The sequence below is a fragment of the Panulirus ornatus genome, chromosome 43 (assembly GCF_036320965.1).
Source record: "Panulirus ornatus isolate Po-2019 chromosome 43, ASM3632096v1, whole genome shotgun sequence".
In the NCBI taxonomy this organism is placed as follows: Eukaryota; Metazoa; Arthropoda; class Malacostraca; order Decapoda; family Palinuridae; genus Panulirus; species Panulirus ornatus.
The window spans coordinates 19,135,975-19,153,355 of NC_092266.1; the positions used below are offsets into that span (position 1 = coordinate 19,135,975).

The window sequence follows — 17,381 nt, forward strand, 5'->3', positions numbered from 1 at the left end:
GTAACAACTGTATGTAAACCCTGTCTTACTGTGCCATGGCTACAATATAGTGCAAAAAACTGCACAGCAGTGAAGTAAGCAACTTTGTGGTGACTTTTGAGCAATATGGAGGTTGAAAAATTTGACCCTGAAATGCATCTCAATCTGCACACTTTAATGGAATCTGTGGGAAAATGTAGATTAATGAAGTTTCACTGACCATAGCACTTTTCCAAATTTTCCTCGTGTTAAAAATTCATAGTACAAATCTGATCCATAAAGACATGTACTGCAATACATCTTTTTTGTTCATCATCAAGTCACTTGTGATTTTCTGCTCTTATTACTGCATCTTTTGGCACTACCCACCCTTCAACATTTCATCATATTGTTTACAGCTTCAGAACCAACTGTATCCTCTTCCTCCAAACTCTCCTGTTTTGATTCATCAGCTACCAAAGCATTATATCATTTCCTTTTGTTTTTTATTCTGCTCATTAGTGTTTTTCTTCTATTTACTCTCATCAAAAACCCTTATCCATTCCTTGTTTCTATTTGTTTCATCATCACTGATGATATGGAGAGAATTTCTAAAATATTTTTCACTTTTACTTTAAAAAAAATGGTTCAGATACTCAACATTTGAAATTATTTTTTATTTCATATACATTTTACATATGAAATTCTAATTTTGAGATTTCTTGGCAATATTCTTCGAAACACAACATATGTTTTGATAAATAAGTGGTTTATGCAATACCTCATTAAAAAAGTATAACAGTAGTATTATTAGTAATCATATAAAATTATCAAGTTGTATTGTAATCTATTTTTCAGCTCAATATTTGTACTTACAAATGTTTTTTCAAGGAAATATTTCCCTTAATTTTTAATCTACATGTACAGTAAATGTATTTCTTACCATAAACTCATAAGTATTTGGTTGGTTGTACATTTAAAAGGATGGTAGAGTACAGGGTGAAATATGGGGGTACTCAAGACAGTAAGGAGTAGGTTGTCTTAGCTGTGAGTATTAAGTGAATTATTTCTATGTGAAATGTTTATATGAAATGTGTTTTTCAGGTAAGTACATGGATTTTGATCTTCAATACAGTATCAAGAATATGGTCCTGACGATGCAAAATCCTACCATCCAAAGCACTTTTAAAGTTACCATGTTCAATGGAAGCACTAAAAAGAAGTAAGGACTACCTAAAGGAAGTCTTTATGAAACCCTCCCATCAATCATCTCTATTAGATCTCATTCACTATGCGTCCCCCCTTTAAGTAGTAAGACATATTTTCCTAACTGACCATATTCTCAAACAAAACAAATTTCTACATTCATTAGCTTTCACTAATTCTCTTGCACTTGGTCGTTCCCTTACTCTTTTTAGACTCTTCCCCCCATTGGTTGGGTAACCTTTGCCTTTGTTGTTCCAACAGATGATAATTAATCCACTAATATGACATAACACCAAGCAGAATTCTTGGTCAAGTGTTTTGAAGCAATGTCCTTGGATTTCCTCTCTATAATGTGTAGATACATGGTTATCAAAATTCATATAAGGGAACTTGGAAAAAAAAGATACCTATAATAGACAATAAAAATCTTTGAAAGGATTCTGAACGATAAGCATAAAAAGGGGATTTCAAGAAACTGGATGATTGAAAGATCCTACAAATACATCAGAAATGTGGAGAAAGTGTATCTAGAAATAGTAATCAAGTGTACCTGTACTGGATCAGAACTATGGGACAAGGAGACAGGATGCTGGCAATGAATAGGGAGCATATGATAAGGTGGAACTAAAGAAGTCTGCATTTGGGAGAGTTACAAACAACAGTGATAAAAATAGGGATCAAAAGACTAAAAACAAGAGGCAGACATGGCTCTCATTACAGAAATCTAAGGTAACAAGGAACAAAATGTCTGGAGATTTAACATAAAAATATCATTATGTAGAGATGTAAGGTAAGATGGTGTGACCAGATAATTCTCTACAGACCAACCTAATACAGACATAAGTGTAAGGAAATCAACGAGGAGGAAAAAAATGCAATGCAAAACTCCTCTAATCTCTTAAGTAAACCAACAACTTTGTGCCTGTCAATCTATCTGGTTTACATGTCAAGTTGCAAGTAAATACTAAAAAAGATTTAAACATAAGTGTAATAACCTTTTATTTTCCATTTACAATTTAATTTACCATCTTAAAAAAGCTTTTTAAGCCTTACACACAGGAAATAATGGTATGTCAAAGAAAGGAGGGCAACCTTAACAAAAATCCTCTCTTTCCAAAGTACAATAAGATAATCCAAACTCCAATGCAAGTTTACCATCTTATCAAGAACTTTAATCAAGTATATATACACTTCTGTTCTCAACTCCTGAAGTACCTTTTCATAAACTAAAAGTATGTCAAATGAGCAGTAATATGCTGTCTATAAACACAAAATTCTGAATCATCAAGAAGTAAATTGCTGTGTCATAAGATCAAGTGGGTCTACAGGTCATTACTACAATATATACCAGATCATGTTACGAGCAAAACCATTATCTAACATGCTTGTTACATTAAGTGAACATACAAGTTGCATCATTAACAATTTTGCATGAAAATCTATCCACCAACATCAATAATCATAAAAAGATTCACAATGGTACCACATCTTATAAATTTATGTAATATATTGCAGCACACCACATCTGACCTGCATATCTTTATACTAATACAAATTTAGTCACCATAATTAAAAGTTAAACATTTCTCTATCAAACTGTGAAACAAAGCCTGAAATACTTCAGAAGTCTATCAATTAAAGTTCAAAGCACATACAACATAGCATCGTTTACAGGATGAAAGTAGCACTAAAGATGGAACATACTATTAACACAGGAACATATTACAAAAAAATGGCCATTATCTCTTTAATCAAGAGTAACAGGCCTTGTGTTAGGGTTGTGCATCACAACTTCTATTGGACCATCCAACTCTCCTTTCCCTGCACAAAGTTGGTTCACCATACTCACTATCATCTCCATTCCCTCAAGAGTTTGAACATTTAAATTACTTCCAGGTGGAACTTGAATGATAAATTTTCGCTTCTGTCCACCCACAGATGCATTTACATGAATTTCTGATGGCTGTTGAATTGGTTTCTGTACTTGTGCAATGGGAAGTATGTCATAGTTAGAATCAAGGATTTCCTGAATGTCATCTGTTTCTTCCATCATCTCATCATCCTCATCCTCTTCCTCATCACCTATGTCAACGTCATTCCCAGACATATTTGCTCCAGATTTTGTTTGAAGACTTTCAATTGTATTAGTTGCCTGACTTACTGCAGCAGCAATCACTTTATTTACTAGATCCTCATCCTGTGAATCAGTATCAGGAAGAGTTTGAGTAAAACTTAATGTTCCTTTAGATACTCTTACATCTGTACCTACTTGAGTCTTTAAAGTATTCACAGACTCCAAAGACCTATCACAATTTTTCCCTGATACTGCTGCAGCTGTGTACTGGTCTTCTAATTCTCCATCTTTATTTTGTAAGTTCACATCATCAGTGCTATCACTATCTTCTTCTTTTTTTATTATTAGGCCTCCATTTGCTGTAATATTTTGTTCTTCACCCTCAGTAACAGTTATTTCCATAGCCTTGTGTTCATTTCCATCTACCTCTTCATCGTCATCATCATCATCATCATCCTGAGAGCACAAGTCCCCTTTTCTACCAGCTGAACCTTCTCTTGCTTTTCTTTCTTTACTGTCTTCCATTTCTAACTGTCTGAGCTGTTTTGATGCCAGGTCCTCATCTACATCCGGAAAGACTGGCATACTTCCATCTGGAAGAGGATGAATATAACGTATGTGATTCTCATAGTATTCTCTCTTTCCAAACTTGAATCCACATGTACTGCAAACATAATAGATGGCTTTATCATGATTCTGTAAATGGGCCTTCAGATTTTTTCTATCAGAAAATTCCCTATTACACTTCTGACATTTAAAAGGCTTTTGATTTTTGTGAACCAATCTTTTATGTCTTTCAACATCTCCCTTCCTGGTAAACCTTGCATCACACTCATCACATGTATGAGGTTTTTCCCCAGTATGAGTTTTATAATGTTGTTTCATTGATGATTCTTTGAGCACTTTGAAACACATGTTACATTCTACATACTTGTCTCCATCACTATCAACTCGCTTAAAGAGTGTGTTTGTTTTCTTTTTCTGTTTTGATTTTTTTGGATCTTCTCCAAACTCATGAAGAGCATCTAGTAACTCCTCTCCTACATCACTAATGCTTTCAGCAGCTTCTGACAATGCTCTTTGAAGTTGATCCAATTCACTTCCATCTTCATCCTCTTCATTTTCATTTTCTCCAATATCTTTAGGTTCTTGTTTAACCTTTACTGGTATGAGAGGTTTACTTGGCTTCCTACCTCTCTTTGACTTAGGGGTTCTGTCCACCCCAGGTTCAAACTTCCTCACTACACCCCTGCCAGTGAAGATCATACGGGGTTTGGCATAAATATTCTCCATTTCTGATGTTACCATCCTTGCCCTCTTATTTGTCCTTGATTCATTTTTCACCGCATCCCAACATTGCTTACCTCGGCCATTTTTTTCCGTATCTTCTTGATCAGAAAAATACTCTTCAGGCTCCTGCTTTATTTTGAGAGGATCAACTAAAGTGGCTTTTTCTTCAAACTGTTGTTGATTAAAATTGGATTTCTGAATACCAGCACCTTCTCCCAAACTATATTTTGGGAGTTTTTTTGTAAATGCCTTTACAGGAGTTTGCACATCACTATCACTCCCAAGTGGTTGATTCTTTGCTGCAGAGAGTCTTCTTCCATTCTCCTCTTTTCCAGTCATAATCTTCATTTCATCCTCAGGTACAGTTGTATCACAGACATAAATAGTATCAACCCCAAATGGAGCATCCACATTACTTTTCTCAGAAGTGTCACTGGAATTTATTACATTTTTCACATCCTCAAATTCTCCACTGTCACTAGCACAATCAGCATTTTCAAAAACACTACCATCATGTACAACTTTAGACAAATCTTGTTCAAGTTTGATATCCCTGATATGTGTCACTCCTTTTGGCAAAATATGCTTCTTCAGGGAAACCTTTCTTGCAGAGATTCCTTGTTCTTGAACATTATCCACTACCACTTTTGTTGTCTTAACTTTAATACTAACCTTTTTTGCTACTGGTCTGGGAACTTTCGGTGCCTTTGTTAGTACTTTTGGAGGGCTTTTCGAAGCTAATGCTGAGGTCTTTTCTCCAGCATCCCATTCCCTGCAAGAAGGGCAATTGCAACCTTCAATTTTTCCCTCCCATGTTCCCAACATATGTAGAACTGATATCTTCTTCCGCCGAGTTCCTTCACGCACAGACATATTTACTGTTTTTCACAAGTTTTACTTCATTTCTCTTTAAGCTTGAACAGGATGGAAGTCACCAAGAAATCTTTCCCATCCTTATTCTGACGAACTGATAATCAATATGCTTATATATATATACATAATACATACATATATATATATCTATATATATACATACATATATATATATATATTATATAAAATGCTTAACTGCTTGGATGTGTAATCCTATGGAGGTATCACAAGTCCTTTGCAGCCTGTTCAGCACCTAGGGGATAAAAAGAGAGCTGATGTTATTTTCATTATATATAATGAGACTGTATGAGAGGATACAATTCATGTTAAATAATATCAACTCTCTTTTCAAACCAACACTTTCTAAGTCAACATCAGTATTTCTTATAAAAGAATTAAATGAGTTTATGAAAAAAATGTATTTACTTATGTTTTACCCACCTATATACCTTTTAATCCCTGAGACACACGAATCCAGCTCACACTCTCCAGTCATTATGAATGAGCAAAACCACTCACACTGAATAATACATCAACCATTCTGGGCATTACATACGACATACAATACCTTCACTCCCCACACCAACATAAACAAAAAAGCAACATACAAACTAAATGCCCTCATAACACTAACTGGGGAAAATAAAAAAATCCTTTCCAAAATATTAATCAGCTTCACTATAAATTAAACTATGCTTCACCTGCTTGGTCTTCCATCCTCTCAAAAGCAAACATAACAAATCTGCAAAGCACACAAAATAATGGACTCAGAACAATCAATGAGCAGCTAGCAACCAAAAACACTCAACACCTACTCAATGAAACGAAAGATCCTCCCACAACAGTCCTAGTTCAACATGCTCAGCACACAATTTATGCAACAGAACTAGGAAAATGAAAAGTGAGGAGGACTGCATCAGTTTACATAAGGATCTGAACAGACTCCACAGATTCTAATAAATGGTTGATGAAATTCAACCCAAGCAAATGTAATAAGTATGGGACAAAGTGAGAGATGACTTCAGTCAGAATATCACTATACAGGATATAAGCTTCACGATTCTCTGTGAGAACAATTTGATAGTTGACCCTGTCCCTAGCCTGTTGCCATCCCTAGCCTGTTGCCAGAGTCCCATATTAGGGGAACAATAAAGACAAACTGTCTGCTAGGAAATATCAGAATAGTTTTCAAGTATATGGGAGTCAAAATAATGAGCAAGCTGTGCATATCCTACATACGGCCAAAACTAGAATATACTTCTCATACTTGGTCGCTACATCTTTAGAAGCTCAAAGAACTAACACAGAAGGTCCAGAGGAAGGGAATAAAGGTGGTATCCAGATCAAGATACTGGGAATAGTTATGGGCTTTAAATCTTCCCACCCTGAAAGAGAGAAGAGCAAGGGGTGACCAGATCAATGTTATGGACAGTGAACAGTCCTTCATGAGATGTAGGGATAGAGCAAAAGAGGACATAGCATGAAATCAAATAAGAAGCTTGTCCAAAAAAGATGTACAGAAGTAGTTTTATAATATGAGAGGTGGAAAAATGAAACAGAATTGCTGAGGACAAGGTTAATGTAGATACCATAAATATATTTAAGAAGCTGTATGATAGAAAGGTATGTTCAAGGGATAGGGCCCCACAAGTGTGAAAATCCCTCCTTGTACAGCAAAAATAGGTAACTATCCATACCACTCTATAACTAACTAACCACCCCCAAAATAATATTACAAAGCTTAACCCTGCCTCACATTCTATCAACCTCTACTCAGAGATCCCCCACCCCAAACAATACAACACAGACAAAACATATAAACAATGAAATAACCTGACAAGCACTAAATGTCTAACTTCACAACAGTCTTAAACTCCAACCAACAAGATATGCATCCATCATAATCCACACTCCTTAGATAAACACAAGTCATACTCTTATATCTATGCTCTGGACATCACCCATCCTTATAACACTACAAACACCATTTCAACATATCCCTTCACCCTTCATGCCCATGATGCAACTACTGTAATGAGGACACCAAGCACTTATTGCTCACTTTCCCTGCACTCTCTACACATATATACACACTTAACATTACAACACTTTATGACCTATAGTCCTAAGTGGCAAAAATAGCCAGCTTCCTGAGGGCTGCAGGAGCCTTATTAAGATAGAAAGGACTCCTTGGATAGGAAGTATATAAATTTTTTCATACTTGATCTTCGTTTCCCACATTTGCACCAGGGGCAGACGAAGAAAGGCCACATTGGTACATATCAATTTTCTGTCATGTGTAATGCACCAAAACCACAGCTCCCTATCCACAACCAAGCCCTACAGACCTCTCCAAAGGTTTACCCAGGATGCTTCACATGCTCTGGTTCAGTCCATTAACAACATGACCTCAGTAAAGCACAATGTTTCAAGTCACTCTATCCCATGCACGCTTTGCACCCTCCCTGTTCTCCTTGTTTCCTCCACTTGACACATATAACCTCTCTGTTAACCTTTCCTCACTCATTCTCGATATATGTCCTAACCATTTCAGCAAACCTTCTTCTGCTCTCTTGACCACACTCCTTTCATAACCACACATCTCTCTTACCCTTTCATTACTTACTCGATCACCCCAACTCACACCACACCGTCCTCAAACATTTCATTTCCAACACATCCACCCTTCTTTGCACAGCCTTATCTATAGCCCATGCCTCACATCCATATAATAATGCTGGAACTATCATTCCTTCACAATTATCAATTTTTGCTCTCTCAGATAACATTCTTTAGTGCTCCCAGAACCTTATTCTTTAGTACTCCCAGAACCTTCACCCTCTCCCCCACCCTACGACTCACTTTTGCTTATATGGCATTTGCTACCATGTCCACTCCCAAATATTCAAAACACTCCACTTCCTCCAGTTTTTCTCCTTGCAAATCCATATTCCAACAAACATGTCCCTCAACCCAAATGAACCTGATAACCTTCCTTTTATGCACATCCATTCTCAACATTCTCCTTCCTTACACCTTTACAATTCGGTCACAAACTTCTGCAATTTCTCACTCAATCTGCCACCAGTAATTTATCATCAGCAAACAAAAACTGTATTTACCTCCCTCACCACCTTATCAATAAACAAACTGAGCATCCATGGTGACATCATATACCCCTGCCACAGACCAACCATCAATTGGAACCACTCACTCTCCTCTCTCCCTACTCATACACAATAAAAGCATCTCTATCAACCTCATATGCCTTCTCCAAGATCCATGTTTTTCTTATTTTTCACACACATTCTTTAAAGCAAACACTTGATCCACACATCCTCTGCCAATTTTGAAACACATTGCTATTCCCCAGTCTGAAGCTCTGTATATGCCTTCACCCTCACAGTCAACACCCTCTCATACAACTTACCTGGAACACATAACAAACTTATACCTCTGTAGTTTGAACACTCACTTTTATCCTCCTTGCCTTTAGACAATGGCACTATTCATGCATTCTGCAAATCTCAAGGCATTTCACCATGATCCATACATACATTTACAGTCCTCACCTACTAATCAACAACAGTCATCTCCTTTCTTAATAACTTCAACCGCAATACCACCCACTTCAACTGCCTTGCCGCATTTCATCTAATGCAAGGCTCTCACCATCTCTTATCTCTTCACCAAACCACCCCTGACACTCTCACTCTGCACACCACCCTGACCAAAAGACCCCACATCTGCCACTCTATCATCAAACACAATCACAATCCTTCAAAATACTCAATCCATCACTATCAATTACTACTTCTCCCCTTGCCTCCTTCACTGATGTTCCCATTTGTTCCCTTGTCTTTTGCAAATGTGCATGTGAGCAGATTTGCCTTTCTTTGACTGCTCCCTGGCACTACCTCACTAACATGGAAAATGACAATCAATTAAGGAAAAAAGTATGAAATGCATTTTTTTTCATGCATATCCACCATTTCCTGTGTCAGCAAGGAAGCATCATGAACCTATGACTAAGGCTTGGAGGGAAAATCCTCACTTGGCACCATTCTCGGTTCCTTTTTATGCAAAAGTAAAACAGGAGGGAAGGATTTTCAGCCCCCTGCTCCCACCCCTTTCAACCATCTTCTACAAAATGCAGCAAATACATGGGAAGTATCTATTCTCTCCTACCCCAGGGATGATGAAACCATAGAAAGGTATGTGTGGGGCCTGGTTGTGGATTGGGGGCTGTGGTTTCAGTGCATTACCCACACCAGCAACAGAATGGACATGAGCAAATGTGGACCTTTGTCTGGTCCTAGCCCTACCTCACCAATGCAGGAAGTACCAATAAAGTATGAAAAAGAGTAGCAAGTGTAGTTTCACAGTGAGAACCAACCAGGTTTTGCTTTATTGGTATGGGCATACAGAGAGAATGAGCAAAGAAAAGCTGGCTAAGAGGAGCTATTGGTTATAAGTGGAACACTGAAGAGATGGAGGGATAGGGTGAAGAAGGCTCTGGAGTATTGGAACTGAACATTCAGAAAGACAAGTGCATACAGTAGAGAGAATTAGCTGGACCAACAAAGAATATCGGGCATGATGTACTGTCAATGGGCTGAACCATAAAATGCGTCAAGAGAAACTTAAGAAGTCTATGAATGGTAAGTTCTGGTTTTGGGGATTGTTCATAAGTTAGTCTCTGGATATGTGCAAATGTGGTTTCGGTACATTACACATGACAGACAGAGACTGAGTGTGAATAAGTGTGGCCATTTTTTGTCTGTTTTCCTGGTGCTGCCTAGTTGAAGCAAGGGCTAGTGATATTGTTTCCTGTGGGGCAGGGTAGCGACACAAATGGATAAAGGCTTTGAAGAACTAAAACCCGTTTCTCTCTGGCATGGAGTTCCAAGAAATATAAGACAATCTCCACGACCTCTAAAGTTTAGAAGCCTCTAACCTTGTACCCTTTGGTGATACTACTGACCCTAACCTATCATCCAAACAATAAAAGTGGCAATAGCTCTCTTCAGGAATGCTCCCTTCCAATTAGCAGTCATAACAATGATGGTGATGTCATCATCGCTGCAGTTATCAGACTCTAACAGGACAACTACTCACTCATTCTCTGGAATAAGAACAGCTCCCTGACAGTTATGAATGTTGTTAACAAAGAATTTCTTAAACAGGCGGGACAGGAAAGTCACAGACAATTTGATCTAAGAGAACTACTGTGGACAGTAAGTTTCACATTTTTCAACTCACTTTTCTTTCCACGACTGGTTCGTCCCATGAGCTATGAGAGAATACCAGCATAAACAAGAGAAATGATGACCACATACATACCCAACGGTAAACATGTGGCATATCAGTGATCCTTCACCTTCCATGATGTGTGATTAATCCTCAGTGCCATGACCAAGGTGTGGTTAGGTGTCAAGAAATATAAAACAGCTCTATGAAACTTCTCCAGAAAATATTTCTTGCAAGAGGCTAGCATAGAGGTAACTTTCTGATATCATGGCTATGACATACAAGACAGGTTGAGCCAACAAAATGAGTCTTTTTATCCAAAATGAGATGTTATTTTACAGAAAGGCTTCAAACTGCCAAATCAAATCAAAGATAAGGGTTCCCCTTTCTAATCTCTAAAGATCCCAAGGCATAAAGTTCTTCAAAACTTGTCTTCAAAGAAGCAATACAAGGATAAATGAAGCTATGTTTATCATTCCTAAAACCTTAGGATGGAAAAATCTTGACCCAAGACAAATTTTCATAATAATGAATAAATCTTTATGGCTGGACAGCTATATTTCTCTTTTTTTGCCAATGCCTGAATGCCTTAATAAGGTCATCTCAATAATGCTAAATAGAAATACATAATTTATCATTAATATAATTACTAATACTATTATCATAATTGATCGCCATTACCTACATTAGCGCCAGGAAATAGATGAAGAAAGACCCATCCACTCGTATATACACATCATTATTTTTTTATATTATAAAACTTAGTTGCTGTCTCCTGCATTAGCGAGGTAGCGCAAGGAAACAGACGAAAGCATGGCCCACATGTACATACATAAATGCCCATACACGCACATATACATACCTAAACATACCTCTGACTCATATATCCTCTTTGTCATTCTTTCCTTACTCATTCTCCCTAAGTGACCAAACCATTTCAATACACCCTCTTCTGCTCTCTCAACCACATTCTTTTCATTACCAAACATCTCTCTTACCCTTTCATTACTTATTCAATCAAACCACCTTACACCACATATTGTCCTCAAACATTTCATTTCCAATACATACACTCTCCTCCACACAACCCTATCTAAAGCCCATGCCTTGCAACCATATAACATTGTTGGAACCACTATTCCTTCATGCATACTCATTTTTGCTCTACGAGATAATGTTCTTGCCTTCCACACATTCTTCAACACTCCCAGAACCTTCACCCCCTCCCCCACCCTGTGACTCACTTCCACTTCCCTAGTTCCATCCGCTGCTAAGTCCACTCCCCGATACCTAAAACACTTCACTTCCACCAGTCTTTCTCCATTTAAACTTACTTCCCAATTAACTTGTCCCTCAACCCTACTGAACCTAATAACCTTGCTTTTATTCATATTTACTCTTGACTTTCTCCTTTCACACACTTTACTAAACTCAGCCACCCACTTTTTTAATGAATTCCATCACAATACCATCTAATACCATATAAACACATGTATCATACTTTGTCGATGTCTCACGCATTAGCGAGATAGCGCAAGGAAACAGATGAAAGAATGGCCCAACCCACCTACATACACATGTATGTACATAAACGCCCACACACGCACATATACATACCTATACATTTCAACGTTTGATTTGATCGAGTAAGTAACGTAAGGGTAAGAGAGATGTGTGGAAATAAAAAGAGCGTGGTTGAGAGAGCAGAAGAGGGTGTTTTGAAATGGTTTGGGCACATGGAGAGAATGAGTGAGGAAAGACTGACCAAGAGGATATATGTGTCGGAGGTGGAGGGAACGAGGAGAAGAGGGAGACCAAATTGGAAGTAGAAAGATGGAGTGAAAAAGATTTTGTGTGATCGGGGCCTGAACATGCAGGAGGGTGAAAGGAGGGCAAGGAATAGAGTGAATTGGAGTGATGTGGTATACCGGGGTTGACGTGCTGTCAGCGGAGTGAATCAAGGCATGTGAAGCGTCTGGGGTAAACCATGGAAAGCTGTGTAGGTATGTATATTTGCGTGTGTGGACGTATGTATATACATGTGTATGGGGGTGGGTTGGGCCATTTCTTTCGTCTGTTTCCTTGCGCTACCTCGCAAACGCGGGAGACAGCGAAAAAAAAAAAAAAAAAAAAAAATTCAACGTATACATGTATATACATACACAGACTTATACATATACACATGTACATATTCATACATGCTGCCTTCATCCACTCCCGCCGCCATCCCGCCACATATGAAATGGCACCCCCTCCCCCGTGTGAGTGCAAGGTAGTGCTAGGAAAAGACAACAAAGGCCACATTCGTTCACACTCAGTCTCTAGCTATCATGTGTATTGCACTGAAACCACAGCTTCCTTTCCACATCCAGGCCCAAAAAAACTTTCCATGGTTTATGCCAGATGCTTCACATGCCCTGGTTCAATCCAATGACAGAATGTCAACCCCAGTATACCACCAAACCATTTCAAAACACCCTCTTCTGCTCTCTCAACCACACTCTTTTTGTTTCCACACATCTCTCTTACCCTTACATTACTTACTCGATCAAACCACCTCACACCACATATTGTCCTCAAACATCTCATTTCCAGCACATCCACCCTCCTGCGCACAACTCTATCCATAGCTCACACATCGCAACCATACAACATTGTTGGAACCACTATTCCTTCAAACATACCCATTTTTGCTTTCCGAGATAATGTTTTCGACTTCCAAACATTCTTCAAGGCTCCCTGAATTTTTGCCCCCTCCCCCACCCTATGTTTCACTTCTGCTTCCATGGTTCCATCCACTGCCAGATCCACTCCCAGATATCTAAAACACTTTACTTCCTCCAGTTTTTCTCCATTCAAACTTACCTCCCAACTGACTTGACCCTCAACCCTACTGTACCTAATAACCTTGCTCTTATTCACATTTACTCTCAACTTTCTTCTTTCACACTTTACCAAACTCAGTCACCAGCTTCTGCAGTTTCTCACATGAATCAGCCACCAGGGCTGTATCATCAGCGAACAACAACTGAGTCACTTCCCAAGCTCTCTCATCCCCAACAGACTGCATACTTACCCCTCTTTCCAAAACTCTTGCATTCACCTCCCTAACAACCCCATCCATAAACAAGTTAAACAACCATGGAGACATCACACACCCCTGCTGCAAACCTATATTCACTGAGGACCAATCACTATCCTATCTTCCTACACGTACACATGCCTTACATCCTCGATAAAAACTTTTCACTGCTTCTAACAACTTGCCTCCCACACCATATATTCTTAATACCTTCCACAGAGCATCTCTATCAACTCTATCATATGCCTTCTCCAGATCCATAAATGCTACATACAAATCCATTTGCTTTTCTAAGTATTTCTCACATACATTCTTCAAAGCAAACACCTGATCCACACATCCTCTACCACTTCTGAAACCACACTGCTCTTCCCCAATCTGATGCTCTGTACATGCCTTCACCCTCTCAATCAATACCCTCCCATATAATTTACCAGGAATACTCAACAAACTTATACCTCTGTAATTTGAGCATGTTATATCATGCTTATAAATACCCAATTAAAACACTTAAATGAGGATCCTTTGTCTGCAGTTTGGTTCCTGAGCTATCAGCTGACTAATATCAGCTATCATAACAAGAAATAACCAACAATTGAATCCTAAAGGCCAAATGCACAGAAAGAGTGTATGCAGTCTTAGAATTATCCTTAACACATGAAGACAGTGTTAAAGATTTTTCAATCAGTAGATGGAGCCTGATGATTACAGCCTTGACAACCCTGGCAGTTTATAGGCCTAAGCTCACATAACCAAGTGGAATGAATCCCTTGAAGCTTTCCTATGTTGTTTAAAACCAATTCAAGTCTATGAGCACTTCACAGGTATATGGCTCCTGTTGGAGGGGGTGTCCGATAAAATCAAATAAGTCAGGATACATCAGTGAGGCTTAAAGATCCAGAGAATTATGGGGTGGTCAGCCTGGTGAAGGCAGACAGCCAATGGGATGATGACATCATCACCAGGTGGTGACTGCTGATTGGAAGAAACTGTTCCCAGAGTGCCACTACCACTAATGGGTAGTTAGTGAAAGGTAAGAAGCATTAATCTACCCACAAGGTATGGGCGAGATTCTTCTACCCCCAGAGATCAAGGAGATTCAGTTTATGGGACAAACTGACCCTGGGGAAGCAAAAGTTTTTTTTTTTTGTTTTGAAGACTGTCCTTATATTTCTCATCATTAAAATTCTAAAGACAAAGAGTACATTAAATGGTCATAAAATTGAAAATTATGGCCTAAAATTTTATCTCAAATACAAAAACTAAATCTCTTACTCACAGCACAGTTACCAACAGAAGAAAGGAGACAACATGGATAGACTGAACTGCACTGTAAGCCACAAACACCCCAATACAACGGAAGAATTTGCTGATGATCAACAGCCAAACATACCTAGAAAATAAATCTAAATTAACTCTACATACAAACTTATGTGAGAGTATCAACATTCACTATTATACAAGGTTGTGGATTCAATAAAACAGAGCTGCAAAATATCAAAAATCAGGTAAGCAAAAAACAAAATAAAAATAAAAATATAAAAGACCTAGTAAACATATGGACAAACCTAAGACTATGATATTCATAGGCAAAAAAACATCATATACTTACTTCCTACCCTAGGAATTGATTTTTTCTTATGAGACTCCTGCAGCACTGCTAGAGTAAAGGCTCCTTGTTTTACCTCTTTTATGATCTAAAGCAAATATATATACATGTAATACAAGTTGCTGCAAATATATATACACGTAATACAAGTTGCTATCACCACAACCTAGTCCTCGGCATCATGGGGTCCTAAGAATCTCCGGGTTTCTGCCTAACTTTACTGCCACAGAGGGGGAGGGCTCTGGCAGTAGTAGTACCAGCCCCTCCCACGACTATTCCCTTCTATTTAACCTTCCTCTGTTTCTATTCACTACACCAATATTCGTGGACTCTCTAGTACCCTATCCTCAGTTGAACACCATATGTCTAGTACCTCTCCAAATATCTTGCTACTTTCTGAGACAAAGTTGTCTAGTGATGTTCTCACTGGTCTCTTTTTCATAGCTAACTATAATTACTTACAGTTCCAGTTAAAAGAGTGTAGTTTGTGCTTATTCCAACATCAACACACCCGTTGCACACCTCAGACTCTGAGTCCAAACTCTTATGTTATGTGGCTCAAGGTCTGTCTTCCTACTTCCACACTTTTCTGTTCTGCCTATTGCTCTCCTAGTTCTATAAATTCTATACCCTACTTCATGTATCTACACTCCTGCCATAAGACTGCTACATACTCTCACCTCTAGGCCGAGGTCCTCCTCCTCGGGGAATTCAATGTTCACCATAGGAATGGTTGAATTCCTCCCATACAGATGAGGGAGGGATTGAAGCCCTCATGTTCTCCATTCTCCAGGGATTTTGAGCAAATCATCTCCAACCCTAACCATATTCCTGACTGATTTGTCCTTATTTGGAGTACTGCTCCTACATTTGGGGTGGTTCTAGCTCTGCATCCTTACTTGACAGAGTCGAGTCAAAAGTGATTTGCCTAATAAACTGTCCTAGGCAAACTTTCAAACTTAACCCCTTGCCCTATGCCGCAATGTTGGTTAACTTTCCTTCTTCGATAGGAATTACTTTGGTTTTTGCTACTGAAAGCTGGCTGCTTGTGTCTCCATACCAGTAGATAGACCACACAATACTTGGCAAGCTGTTGCTTCACATGAATATTGTGTGGCCATCAGCAACACAAGGGTGGGCTGTTTTGATACCTGCTTCTTCACCTACATGTCAAAGTTCTGAAACTTAATAGCTTCTCACATCTTTCCTAATAAACTATGACCTAGCACATTTCAAAACACAGTTTTTTTTCACTTTCTCAGAACTTCATAAATACTTTCCTTTGTCTTTTCTTTTTCTGTGGATTCTCTCTATATTTCAATTAAGGCCTGGCCTTGATGTGGACTTCAGTTCGTGACTAGAGCCTCCAACATAAAAAAATTTTACCTCTTTTTCACATCTGAACCTTCCACTATGCATGTAACCTTGACCATTCAAAAAACTTTTATTGCCAGAGTTCCTCTTGATTAACCATAAAATATAGAACGTTCCCACACAATAAGCAACATGTGCAAAATACTAAATCAATTCAGCACTTCCCATGATCCACTGCATACCCACAATTTAAAACGCACAGTGTTTATAATGCCATTCCTTAAGTTCAAGAGTGAATCACACCACTTCCTTATCAAATTTTAGATGGGTGGTGAAACAGAAATAATCTATCTGAGAAGTGGTTTATAGGAAATTCCATTTAAAATGAGGGGTGCCTGAATTTTAACTATAACCAAGCATTTGCATTAAAAATATTTTGTAAAAAAAAAACTAATACCTGAAGAGTCCTTAATACATGTGTATCATTCCTATCTGATATACGTCAGTGACACCATAATAATCCCATTTACATATATTTCTTTAACCTTAACAAGAGATTATTCACATACAAATATTTGTTGTCACATGGATACTCAGTAACAGGTTGTCGAATACAGGAAACATCTTACCACGAGATCTTGGTAGAAGGGTATATAACTCTGCTTGCTGAGCTGTCGCTGAATCCCAAGTTTGTGCCACCCCGCATCCTAATGTAGTTCTAACCT

The 17,381-nt window shown here is 38.4% G+C and overlaps 1 protein-coding gene across 7 annotated transcripts in view; it reads right to left on the minus strand.

Annotated features, from left to right (window-relative positions):
* LOC139762366 (proton-coupled zinc antiporter SLC30A5-like) overlaps positions 1-17,381 on the minus strand; it is a 90,960-nt gene that overhangs the window by 65,267 nt on the left and 8,312 nt on the right. For 3 of the 7 annotated variants that reach the window (XM_071687133.1, XM_071687134.1, XM_071687135.1), the window contains exons 2-4: positions 17,286-17,379; positions 15,013-15,126; positions 621-5,654 (exon numbers count right to left, since the gene is read on the minus strand). In XM_071687133.1, coding sequence (XP_071543234.1) covers positions 2,912-5,401 — 2,490 coding nt within the window. In that variant the 5' untranslated portion in view covers positions 5,402-5,654; positions 15,013-15,126; positions 17,286-17,379 and the 3' untranslated portion in view covers positions 621-2,911. Of the gene's footprint in view, positions 1-620; positions 5,655-15,012; positions 15,127-17,285; positions 17,380-17,381 lie in introns of those variants that run through there. The other 4 variants (XM_071687137.1, XM_071687138.1, XM_071687139.1 and 1 more) reach the window with 2 other exon arrangements.